Below are 13,797 nucleotides of genomic sequence, written 5' to 3'. Positions count from 1 at the left end.
ATAAAATTCTCAATTTATGAATTTGCATACCAACGTTATTGGGATTTTTACATTAAAGAGTTTTTTGTTCTCCAACACCTCACAGAGATTTATTTACGAATTTCTTTTCTTCTTTCTCCTGTTTTTTATTAAACATTTTTATCACTTTCTGGCATCGTATTTTTTCATTTCTCCCTTTCCGCCTTTTTTTGATTTAGTAATTCTTTTGCTTATTTATTACTGTTAAAAGCAGTCAGCCATAAATTTTTAAAAACTGACGAAAGAAAAATAATTTTCTGACCTTCAACTTTATTTATTTGCATTGTTGTTAGTGTTGTTGTTGTTGTTTTACTTGTGCCAGGGTCGTTTTGCATGTTGAGCAAAATCTTTCGTTACTTGTCTAAAAGTTTCAGTTTATTTACATTTCCACTCTGGGTAGTTTCTTTTGTTACAACCGAAGGGGAAATCGGGTTTGGGTGTAGGATGCGGGACCTCAAGTTCCTTGGCAAAGTAAAAGTTTTTTTCCACTTCTTCTTCTTAGTCTTCTCTGTTTTCACTTAAGTTTAAGTTAGACATTCTCTTGAAATGTACGAAGTAATGATATGTAAATAGACATTTTAAAGAAGATGTCTTGAAACTTGAATGAGAGTAGGTGTGTGTGTGCACGGGGGTGGAGGAGGGAGGGAGGTGGTGCTTTTTATTATCTTACATTATGTAGCCAAAAATAACACGCGTGTCCATTGAGGCATATTAAGAAATATAATGTTCCGCTGTAGTCATTTGGATAAGAAAACTAGAGGCTGTGCCGGGCCTTGTTGGAATTGTATTCCAGGCAAATTTTGCTAAAATCTTAACTTGCTCCGTAACGAATGCAGCAAAACTTCACATAATGAACAAAATACAAAATCAACAGGTATTACTCAACACGTATTACTTATTTCGCCCCGAAGAACGTGTTTCTTTATTCATTACAGGTTACAGGCCCATAAAGCACCACACCAAGGAAATTACACGTGAAACCAACGTATTTTTTATTCCGAAAAAATCGCGTATTACATGGAGAATATTTCGGTTAATGGCTTTTCCGTCTATAAAATTAAGCCACGTGCGCCCATAAACACTTCGGAATACCTTTGCTATGTGGTGCACATAATGAAATAATTAGGAAATTAAATTAAAAAAAGATGTCAGGGGCAGCCGCAACGGGTAAGGAGGGGCAATATCCCAACTGTTTTTCAAAGGTATTATAGCCAAATGTATTTTCAACACTGAAAATGTATTTTCAACACAAACATTGCTCTACATACATGCATCTCTTGGGAGGAAAGTTGAAGAATACGGAAGCAATGCCCGGGACACAGTACAATAACTGAACATTATACTATACAAGATCTGAAAAGTGGTGGAGGAATATGTGACATCTGTTTCCCTTCTTGGGATTTAAATTTGAAGGCAGATTAATTAAAGATTTCGTCAAATTGATATATTTTAGTAGACTTATGTGCCACCTTTATCAATAATTTTAATGCTAACCACATACCCTCTGCATTACGAAAAACTAATGCTTTACCAGGAAGCTTTAAAAACAAGTAAAAACAAGTAAGCAAAGGCTATAGTCGTGCAGGGCCGACTATGTTATACCCTACAACACTACAATATATTAGAAGCCCCCTTATGTCCAAATCCATATTGGAAGATTTCGCTTTTGAAATTAGGATTTTTACTAGGGACATTTGCCCAATATTTATGCACTCCGTCGGACTGTTAGTTGTTGTAGTCCATTTTACAGCTAAATATAATCCAATGGTCATTCAAAATTCTAGAATTCTTCCCTGTTCTTAACTCTCTTCACAGGCGTGTCGATTGACTTCAATTGTGTGATCGGGAAAACATTTCTGTTTTTGGTTAATTTGAACCCCTAAATGTTTTGCAATCATCTCCAAAAGCAAGAAGCCCCTCCGTATCTTCAAATTTAGACTCATCTATATGATTTGCTTGTCTACGATATTTGGCTATATCCGCCAGAAGTTCGCCTCGTGTGTATTTCGGATATCACCCTTTAGTAATGCTGGTATTTTTTCACACAAAATTAGTGGTCCATTGTACCCGCTGTCCTAAACTCTAACTTTATGCGAGATTTCATGTGTCCTTTGGTTTCCATTTGTGACCTTTATAACGGCTTCAAAATCAGGACAATTTAAAGTTATTGGTCCATTTCAACCCCTACTATATTGCAGACATCTTTGAAAACAATTGACCTAGCCCTTCTGAGCCCAACCCTACCCTTGTGAACATTTTCGTGAGGACCGCATGATATTTGCAATACTTATATAATATCCCCAATCTGTGTTGTAGGGTGAAAAAAATATTACAAAATCAAATCAAAATCAAATTGAAAAAATCGCATGCGATAAAAAAATATGAAAAAATAAAAAAATGTCACAAAATACAAAAAAAAATCTATATTAACATCATTATTGGCATATTTTTCCGTATTTTTTTTTTAGATTTTATACTTTTATTTCAAGAGGGCATTCTGAATTGACAAAATTTGTCCAGCCATTCTTGAGATATAAGCATTCTAGCTAACATCCTCTTCCTTTGTACATATACATTGTACATATTTCGCTATATATATCCGATATATTTACTATCGGCATCTATGTAACAGTCAGAATTGACCTGTTCGTCTATTTGTGATTTCGCCGGCATTAAAAATATTCGCGGTTTAATGGAAAATTTGACTTTTATTTAACACGAATGTTGTGGTCTATTTCACTCACTAAATATTACCCGATGACCATCAAAATTGGAAGGCTTCTGTCCAGCCCTAAGCTCTAGCCCCATGCTAACTTCCGCGTCGATTGGTCAATAATTGCGACCTGTAGAGCAACTGCAAAATCATGAAATTTTTCAGTTTTTGGTCCATTTCAACCCCTAAATATTATGTGATCATCTCCAAAAGAAGTAGGGTTCTATTCTGACCCTAGCCCCACCTCCATTCTAAATTTCGTGAAGATCGGGCCATAATTGCGACCTGTAGAGTGATTACAAATTAACATGGACAGACGGACAGACTTCACGACTACTTCCCTATGTCGGAAACCATCATTTCTAGGTGTTACATAATTTTGACCCAATCAAACTTATAATGCCCCCAACACATAGTGTTGTAGGGTATAAAAATATATATCAGAGCCGAGATCCACAAAATGGAAACGTATGTCTCGAAATTCACTTCATTTGGGCTGATATTATCCATTATTTGCACAATAAACCTGAAATCAGATTAAGGATATATGTGGGAGCTATATCCAAATCTTTGGCAAAGGTATTTCCGTGCTTTAAAAGATATCTGGTACCAAATATCACTGTTTTCGAATGCATATAACGAATGTGAGGGACTTAGGCACCCAATTGGATGAAACATATATATGCTAGCTATAGCTATATCTGAACCGATTTCCACCAAAATGTACTTGCTTCTGCACTGAATTCGGTTGGATTTGCCAAGATTCAGGTCAGTTGGAGTTATATTGGCCATTTGATGTACAATTAAACCGAAATCGATTAAAGATATATATGGGAGCTATAACCAAATCCGAACCGATCTCGATAAATTTTGTCAGAGGTATTTCTGAGCAATTTTTATATCAGGTACCAAATATCATTATTCTGGAGTGCATATTACCCTGGTGAATGACTTTTAACCTCAAATCAGGTAATACATACGTATAGGAGCTATAGCTATATCTGAGCCGATTTTCTCGAAATTTTATTTACTTGCTTCTAGACTAAATTCGGTGGAATATACCACAATACAGGTCATTTGGTCTTATATGGCTATTTAACCCGAAATCGGTTGAATATATATGGGAGCATTTTCTAAATCTGATCCGATTGTCACCAATTTCAATAGGATTTGTCCTTGGGCCAAGAAAATATTGTTTACAAAATTTCATCTGCCTCGGATAATAAATGCGACCTGCATGTTGTTCACAAAAATACATGCATAGAGGGACAGACGGACTGACATGCAAAAATCGACTCAGAAAGTGATTCTATGAAGATCCTCGAAAGTAACTATGGATCTGTCTCGCTTCCTTCTCTATGTTATCAACAAATCCACAAAGACTTAATACCCTTACCACTATGTGGTGTAGGGTGTAAATACATAACCGAAAACCATTAAACAAATCTAAAAATATCAATGACTTTTGCCCACAGGACCTTCAACAAATCCAAAACTATTTTAACAATTATTAATTTCTATCAAGAAATCTTAAAACAAAATCCACATTTTTTAACCAGGAAAACTAAAGATTTTTTATAAAATTTTACTCCGAAGAAATGGACCAAAACCTTTTGAAAAATGTTCCGACTAATCTGTGTGTTCTTCAAATGTCAATTTTGCTTTGGCAGTTTTTTTCTTAATCCACAATTTTCGTCCAGTAAGATTTTGTTATAGCATTTCAAAAATATTCATTATTTATATATCTCCGAAAAAAAAAACTTAGAAATCGGGGTTAATTCTTGCATCGGAATCTATGGCTAATTGCTATTTAAAAAGTATAAAAAACGTAACTAATTTTTTTATACCCTCCACCATAGTATGGAGGGTATATTAAGTTTGTCATTCCGTTTGTAACACCTTGAAATATACATTTTAGGCCTCACAAAGTATACATATTCTTGATCAGCATAAAATTCTATGTCGATGTCCGTCCGTCTGTGGAAATCACTCTAGATTTCGAACGAATTGAAGTAGATTGATAAAATTTTGCTCTAATGTGTGTTATGTCTGCTGGACTTTTGGTATTGAAAATGAGCCATGTAGGTCCACGTTTTGGTATAGCCCCCAAATAACGGTACCTCTCGATATTCGGTATTTTGATGATTTTAGCGACATTATTCACTGGAATAGTTTCAAATTTGGTATTTGAAGTTCGAAATGGATACTACAGCCTATGACAGAAAATTGTCTGTGCAGGTCCACGGCTTCGTATAGCCCCCATATAGCACACCTCCCGATATTCGGTATTTTGATGATTTAAGTGACATTATTCACTGGAATTGTTTCAAAATCGGTATTTGAAGTTCGTAATAAATACTACAGCCTAAGACAGAAAATTGTCTGTGCAGCTCCACGGCTTCGTATAGCCCCAATATAGCGGCAACTCCCGATATTCGGTATTTTGATAATTTTAGCGACATTATTCACGGGAATTGTTTAAATTTTGGGATTTGGTATTTGTCTGTCATAATACTATGACAGAAAATTGTCTGGGCAGGTCCACGTCTTCGTATAGCCCCCATATAACGGTACCCGACGATATTCGGTATTTTGATATTTTTAGCGACATTATTCACCGGAATTGTTTCAATTTTGGTATTTGAAGTTCATAATGGATACTACAGCCTATGACAGAAAATTGTCTGTGCAGGTCCACGGCTTCGTATAGCCCCCATATAGCACACCTCCCGATATTCGGTATTGTGATGATTTTACCTACATTATTCACAGATTTTTTGAAGTTTCGCATTTGAATATTTTAATGGCTTATGATAAAAGTTGCCTATGCAGGTCCACTTCGTCGTATAGACCCTAATATAACGGATACATTCAGTATTTTTAAGTTTTTAACAGAATTTTTAACGGATTATATTTTTTTGAAATTTTTTACATTCTTTCCAAATAGTGGAGGGTATTCAAAGATCGGCCCGGCCGAGTTACAGCTTCAGCTACTGACTATACCATAATTTTTATTAGATATTCCTTTTGCTTTATGTGCGATATGAAATTTTCCAGATTTTAGAAAATTTTATCAATTGTAGAGGTGCCAGAGGCAGAAGGAGTGGACCAATTTTACACAACATCGAATTTGAAAAAAATATTAGACTGATCGGTTGACACGATCACTCTCGAATGCAGTATCCAATTCGGTCAAGTTCAAACCACGATTTTTGGTGTGACCCTGAAACAAGTTGGAAACCATATACTATTTTTGTTCAGGAAAACGAAGAAGTCCTCAAAAAAGTGTTAAAAATTTTTCCATGAAAAGTTTAAAAGTCCCCGATTTTTTTCTGCGAGGACATTGTAAAAAATGGCCAAGAAGAGGAATAAACTATTTTAGACAGTTCTTAGCTTGACTCTATGAAAAAAAAACGGTTTTAAAACAGGTGTTGTAAACATTTTACTCCTCCGCTCTCTTTAAATATTAACATTTATATCCTAAACAGTTTTAGCCATTAAAGAGAAAATGAAGAGGAAACCACCAAGGCTAAAGTGGCGAGAAAAGAAACATATTTTATGACCTTCTCCAAAGTTTGGGCGTATATTTTCATTACTTGTCGAAAAGTTTTTGGTTGGTTGCAACATTTACTTGTAGTTTTCGCCTCAGTTTAGGTCGTTCGAACAAGAATAACAAGGTTCATCGCTCAGTGGAACAGTTAAAACTTTTTCATAAACATTTAAGTTCTTTCCAAAAAAAAAAAAAAAACTTAAACAAAAATAATCCGAAAAATTATAACCAACATAAGCTGGGTTGGCCCATTTTCATATTAAATGTAATGTGTTGTATCAAACCTTGCTGTAATATTGACAAAATATAAAATGACAATTCTCAAGGTCTAAACAAAATTTCAACGCACACACACACACATTCACATCACTAAATTAATTGTGAAACACTTTTCATGATTAAAATAGTTCTGCTGGGATTTGCCAGCAGCAGGCTGATGTGATATGACAGACAGTAAAAAGTAATCCAATTTCGTAAAGAAATTTATGGGAATGTGGCACTGACGACCAACGACCACCGACCACTCGAGTTGTGAAATACTTTTGCGAAGATTGTGTTTTTGCTTTGGTTTGCCCTGGAATTAAAGTGAACAATTCTTACATTGTCCCACAGGGAAGCTGGACACACTTAAATCTGAAGGTTTATTTTTGCCATAATTAAAGCAAGTATGACAAGTATGTGGAAATATCTGTTGGGAATAAAAATGATTTTTTTCGAAGAATTCAAGTATGAAAAGAATGTGTGAAGGAAATAAACGAAATTATAGAAGTAAGAAGAGGTTATAGTTGGGCTGGCTGACAAGGATATAGCGTAAGCAGAAATTTCTTTCAAGACCAATAAAATAAACAATTTTCAAATTTTTATTAATATGTTTTTCAGCGATTTTTTTGTTAGATTTTATCTTTTTCTGCCAAGACACCATTCAGAATTGGTGAAAATAGTCAAAACAAGTCCAGCCATTCTTGAGTTATATGCGTAAAAGTATTTTTTACACAAAAAATATGGTTCAATTCTGCCTCTAAATATTAGTCAATGTCCATCTATATCGATTGGCTTATGCTATGTCTAACACTCTTACCACGTGCAAAATTCTGCGTACAAATTGTGACTTATAGAGGCAATGCAAATTCAGGAATATTTTCCGTTTTTAGTCAATTTGAACTCAAAAATTTCGCGAAGATCGAGCCAAAATTGCCAACAATAGCATGATGATGAAGGACGGACGGAAACCCACAGGTGTTACAAACTTTTTGGCCTTCTGAACTTTTTGAGAAGTTTCTGTCTAACTTTAAAAAAAAAACATTTTGGATTTTAAGAATTTTTAATCTTTCCGACCAGTTTTGTTACAACGTCTTGTTAAACAAAAATCGTGGATTATTATTATTATTATTATTATTATTATTATTATTATTATTATTATTATTATTATTTTTTGTTTTGTTTTGTTTTTTTTTTTTTTGAATTTCTTATCTTTCTGGAAAAAGTCACTATAATACACTCAGCAGTATGGCTAAAGAGGGTGTATATCATTTGATACGGCCAAAACGTGCCTGCTCCAAATAACGGTTTCAAACCCTAGGTCTCTTTGGACCAAATCCGTTTCAGGACATTTGGAGGCGATCTGGCGCTATGGACATTGATCAAGGCTGATTTGCTTCAAGGTCTCTTTGTCCTTTCCGGAACAAAAATCATATATAATTTCAAACTTGTTTCCACGATCACACCAAAAATCATGTTGTTTGAAATTCCTAAGGATATTTAACTGCAAAATTTTCCTCCAAAAAATTCTGCGTTTTACCTAAAATATTCTTTGATTCATAAATTACTTGTTTGGTACTTGAGTAGTATTCTTACAATCCTCTAAAATTTAATACTTCAAAAAAAAAACCGTTTTTGGAGTTAAAAGACAAAAATCCTAAGAGAATCCATGTTTAAAGTTCAAAAAAATTCTTTAAAAAATCTTCTTTTCTTAGAAACATTTTTCTGAAAATATTTTATTCTAAAAAAAATCTATGTTTTTTTTTAATTTAAATTGTCTGAAAAAAATATTTTGAAAATTCAAATTTGAAGGTTACCTAGTACTCCAAATAGTAGTCAACAAAGTCGAATTTAAAATAAATCCAAAAGAAACTATTTAAAATCCACGTTAAGAGTTCAAAGAAAAAACCCAAGCTCTGAACTCAAAAAATCCTCCTAAAAAATCTTTAAAAAATACAGGTTTGGTGCTAAAATTATATTTTAAAAATCTGAAAAAATCAAGGCTTGTACCTAAAATAGCTCAATTCTTAACAAAAATCGACGTATGGAAGTCAATAAGGTCTCAAAAAGATCTTAGAAAAAAACTTAAATATGGAACTAAAGTAATCCTCGAAAAAAGTAAAAAAAATCCACTTTGGAGCACAAATAGTCCTCCAAAAATATTTAAAAGTCCAAGTCGGGGGATAAAAGAAATATTTGAGTTTTAAATAATCCTTCGAAAATTTCTTTCCAAAAAGTTATTTAAAAATCTTATAATATTCCTTTAAAAAAACTAGAATATCCAGATTTAAAAAACTTCAATTCACATTTAGAACTCATATAATCTACCAACATCAATTTAAGAAGATAATTTCAAGTACTTATTTTAATAATCCTCGGTTAAAATCATCTAGATTCCTAGAAAAATTCCTAAAATTAAAATTCTTAAAAAATCAATATTATCCATATATAGAGCTGATATATCTCTCCCAAAAAAAAATCTTACACACATAAATTTGACTGCTTTGGTAGCTCAAATAGTATTTATAAAATCAAATTCAGAACCTAAATAACTCTGCAAGAAATTTATTTAAAACATACCCATTTGGCAATCAAGTAGTCCCCCATGCACTTTTTTGAAAAATATTCAAATTTAAAGTCTAAATGTTTCTCTTACAATTCGTTTACAAATTTTTCTTAAGAGCTCAAATAGTTCTCCAAAAAGTATATGAAATATCCATGTTTGGAGCTGATCTTTCACACGTAGTCCTTATATATATATTTTTTTTTTTTTGCAAATAGGCGTCCAAAATTCATTAAAAAATCCACCTTTGAAGCTTAATGAGTCCTGCAAAAAAATCCTTGAAATGCGGAAATAGTCCTCCAAGAAATTCTTTAAAAAATCACGCTTGAAACTCCAGCAACTCAGGGACTTTCTGGGAAAAATATTATTCAAAATATTGTTCAAGGACGAAACCCTCTGCTTATTAGGATTTTAAATAAAAACAAGTAAAAGCAACTTAAAACGTATCAGTCAGTTTTGTTAAGGCATTTATAGCCTCAGCCAATGTTCCATGATTTAGATATATTTTGACTTCTGTTATGATTATCTACATGGTTGACCCTCTATGGAGTAGGTTTCGAAGGAATGGGCCAATATTGACCATTCCGTAACGGACCTAAATAAATATGATATAAATATTGGGGCGTGACAGGTTTGGACTATATCGAATATTTTCTTTACTTTTTTTTTTAATTTTTATTAAATTTCGTTTTTCAATTTTTTTTTATAATTTTAATTTAGATATGGCAAGTTGTAAAGTATCGCTGAATTGTTTCGCAAGTTATGCCAGATAAAAGTATTGAAAATTGTGGCCCTTTGTGGGTGAGGAACCAGACTGGTTTCGCAGATTTATATCATCTTCACAGCAGATCTTGTGTTAACAAAAATGTTTGTATGTGTGAAACTAAAAACGAGAGTTGGAGGCTTATTTCAATTTTTTTGAGCGCTTTAATGTCAAAATTTGTACCCCGTGGGGAGGTACCAGAATGGAAAATGGTCCGATTTCTAGTATCTGTATAACAAATCTTGTGTTGATGGAAATATTTAGATGTACCAAGTCTGAATGGAATCGGGTATTAATTTCGCGTTTTATGAGCACAATTGTGGAGGAGGTGCCAGAGGAAATGTTCCGATCTCTACCATCTTTATAACAGGTGTTGTGTTGATAAAGATATTGAGATGCGCCAAGTCTGAATGAAATCGGATGTTAAATTTTGCGTTTTGGTACCAAAAGGAGTGCGCCGATATATTCCATCTTCACACCAGATCTTTGGTTAATAAAAATGTTGTGATGTGTGAAATTTGAAGACAATCGGACTCTTACATCACATTTTGTAAGAGTTGTAATTATTCAAAATGTTGACCCATTGTGGGAGAGGTACTTGATGTAGTGAACCGATATTGCCCATTTTCGCACTTGACCCAGCGCTGATGAAAATATTAGGATTTGCAAATTTAAACAAAATTAGAAAAACCTTTCTTGTTTCAAGAGGTAAATTATTTTCTTTGAAAATGTTGACCTTTTATGGTGGAGGTACCAAAAGGAGTGGAATGATATTTCCCATCTCCGAATTCAATCAAGTTTGATTTTATAATAATTTGATATTATTTGATATTATATTAAATTTGGAACAAATCGGATACTTGTTTCGAGAGTTATCGTGCGAATCACCCACGGACACCCCTAGATCGACTCCAAATATCCTGAAATGGATTTGGTTCAAAGAGATCTGGGGTCTAAAAACATTATTTCAATTAGGGTCATTTAGGCCACATCAAATGATATATACCCACTGAAGCCATATGGCTGAGGGTATGAAAACGACTTTAAGTTCGACCGACTGAAGTTTTTATCACCTCCACCATGTGAAATATTTATTAATGACTTAATCAGCCTTTCAAAAAATCCCTAAAAATTTTGAGTATTTTTGAGATAAAGTAATATACTCACAAAGAATCCGAAATATTGAACTACTTCTGATATGGTTGGAAATTATGACCGAAACCTTTAAATATTTTGGCGAGCAATACTCGCTGAGAACCTGAAATGTCAAATTATAGCTGTTGTGGGTGAAGAATGAAGCAGAATACAAAAAATCAGGGGGGTAACGTTAACTTGGACCAAACATCCTAGGCTATGAGTTAAAATGGACAAAACGTTATAAAAATAATGTCGAGCTCTATATGTAATAGGGAGATATCTATCGAGATATCAATATTTTGAAGTGTTGCAAACGTAATAAAAAATGTAATTTTCTCCCCACTTTATGGCTCAAGACCCTTATCTTAGTCCAAAAAATGTCCATCATACTGTGCTGAAATTGTCACTTCCATTAAAAGGTTTAAATTCCAGAAACAGTTTCCTTCCCATTTACTGGCAAAAATAATAAATAAACAAATTAATTTTGATTAAAAACTTCATCCCGCCCCGTGGGTGTGTGTGTTTTGCCTTGCCGAACCCCAAAACTAACAACAATTTATGTAAAATTTATTTTACCTTTTTTTCGTTTTGTTTTTGATTACGCTTATGAAAATGAAAATGGAAACTACAAAACTTACCATTATTGTGGCATACGCTGAGCACCAACAATGTCATAAGTATTCCACGAAATAGTTTATTCCCTAGGGTTGGGCCTGCTGCATTGCATGTAGTTGGTGCTGGCGCTGATGCTGATGTTGCCACTGATGATGTAGATGTTGCTGCTGTTACTGTAGAGGAGGCGTATTGCAGGCTCTGGCGTAATATTGAAAAGGGCCACCGGGCCGGTGTGCGGGATGTGGCCGTAGTTTGTGAACAACAAGCTGGTGTCGAATGTATATTTTCCGAATAGGTGAGGGTGGCGGTGGTGGTGCTCCTCCTCCTTGTTTTGCTAACCATCTCAGCGAGTGTTGCATTTCCTCCATCTGCACCTAGCTGTAGTAGTTCGTGTTCATGGGAGGCTAATATATCTTCACGCTCCCATGGCGTTGCCTTGCTACAGTTAGTAGCTGTAGCAGCAACGGCAGCTAACTGTTGGCATTGTTTGCTTTGTTTCGAATTTAATTGAACTGTTTCGCAGTTTCCTTTTCCGCTAATATAAGTTGGTACTGTATCTGCTCCTGTGGGTAAACCAGACTCTGGCATTGCTGTGCGGCTGTGTGCACCAGTTGTTGCTTCTGGTTCGGATGTTGTTGGTGGTAGTGGTGTTGGTGATAATAATGAAAATGTTGTTGCCATCGCATACATGCCACGTTCATGGCAATCCCCCCGATTGTTTATAGAACATTTGTTATTAATATTTGTCGTGCTGTTACCATTCGGAGCCCTAGTACTGTTGTTGTTGTTGCTGTTGTTTTTGAATATGCGAATATCCCCACTGCCTGCCCCGGTGCCGCTTAAATTATTTACAAAATTTTCTTTAATATTTTGTTTCCTTTTCTTTTTATTTACATGAATTTTACAAGAGCGTGTGGTGAAGTGTGAAGCAGAACCAGAACCAGAGGAGGAACCAACGGCAACATCCATATAATTGGGAGGTATTATAGAATTTCCAATGTTTGTCATCATTGTGTTGCTAGTCTTTGGCGTTGACATCCTTGTTGCCATCGTCATCATCTCATTACTGTTGTTTGTTAAGCCATTCCCATTTCCGCCGCCTGCACGTTTCTTCTGACGTCTTGAGGTTTTCCTTTGCTCGCCAAGTAATGGCAAAACTTTATTTAATTCAATCAATGTTTTTTACTTCTCTTTGAAGTTTTTTCCCCATATTTTCATATTTCTCTAGCACCAAGAAACCGGAGGGTGTGTGTGGAAGAAGGTGTGTTTTTGTTTGGTAATTAATTTTTTCTTTTTCCTTTGAATTTCGAAATTTTGTAATTTTCTCAAAAACAATATTCAAACATATATATGTATTTTTCCTGATAATTAAATTTCTTTTTATTCGCATAAAAATTGAATTTGTTTCGAGTAAAATTCTATTAGAATTTTTTTTTTGCTTTTGTGAGTTGGAATAAAAAAAAACAAATTCTGTAATTCACTTGCTTGTGATTGATGATATATTTGTTGCTGTATTTATTATTTTTTTCCTTGGCTCACATTCCTCCAGAAGATGTTTATTTATTTGTTTTTCCACCCTGAATCGGATATTGGAAATTGTTTATATATTGATAAGATATTACCTGCAAATGACAAAGGAAAAAAGAAGAAAAATATAAATTAGATTATGTTTGTTTTATATCGATGTTATCTCAATTTAATTATTCGAATATGAAGACGTGGAAGAAAACAATACGAATTTAAGGTAACAGGTTCAAAGGCTCAGAAAAAACCAGTAAAGAAAGTCCTAAAGTCGGGCGGGGCCGATTTTATGATACCCTACACCACTTTGCTAATTTAGTTGAGCTCCACTTAATAATCAAAAGTTTTTATGGGAGAATTCAATCATACACGCTATGATTATAATTATAATTTAAAATTCAAAAGACTAAATATGCCGAAGCATTTGTATCTTTTAAATTCGGACTTGTATTGCCCACTTGGTGCGAAATTAATTTGAAATCGGATAAAAATATATATGGGAGCTTTATGCAAATCTGAACCGATCTCGATAAAATTTGGCAAAGATATTTCTGAGCTGTATTTGATATATTTCCCTGAATATCGTTGTTACGGAGTGCATATTACAGCTGTGGGTAACAAATACAATAAATCGGATGAACAATATATATGGGAGCTAT

The 13,797-nt window shown here is 34.0% G+C and overlaps 1 protein-coding gene across 1 annotated transcript in view; it reads right to left on the bottom strand.

Moving 5' to 3' along the window:
* Positions 1 to 13,233, bottom strand: part of LOC101888670 (uncharacterized) — a 74,754-nt gene extending 61,521 nt beyond the window's left edge. The window contains exon 1 of the mRNA XM_059123964.1: positions 11,641 to 13,233. Within this exon, the coding sequence (XP_058979947.1) occupies positions 11,641 to 12,676 (1,036 nt within the window). The 5' untranslated portion in view covers positions 12,677 to 13,233. The remainder of the gene's footprint in view (positions 1 to 11,640) is intronic.
* Between the last annotated feature and the right edge of the window lie 564 nt (positions 13,234 to 13,797).

Source organism: Musca domestica, unplaced genomic scaffold (assembly GCF_030504385.1).
Source record: "Musca domestica strain aabys unplaced genomic scaffold, Musca_domestica.polishedcontigs.V.1.1 26, whole genome shotgun sequence".
Classification (NCBI taxonomy): Eukaryota; Metazoa; Arthropoda; class Insecta; order Diptera; family Muscidae; genus Musca; species Musca domestica.
The sequence above is the reverse complement of the archived record's forward strand: the minus strand, read 5'-3'. Positions and strand labels throughout refer to the sequence as shown.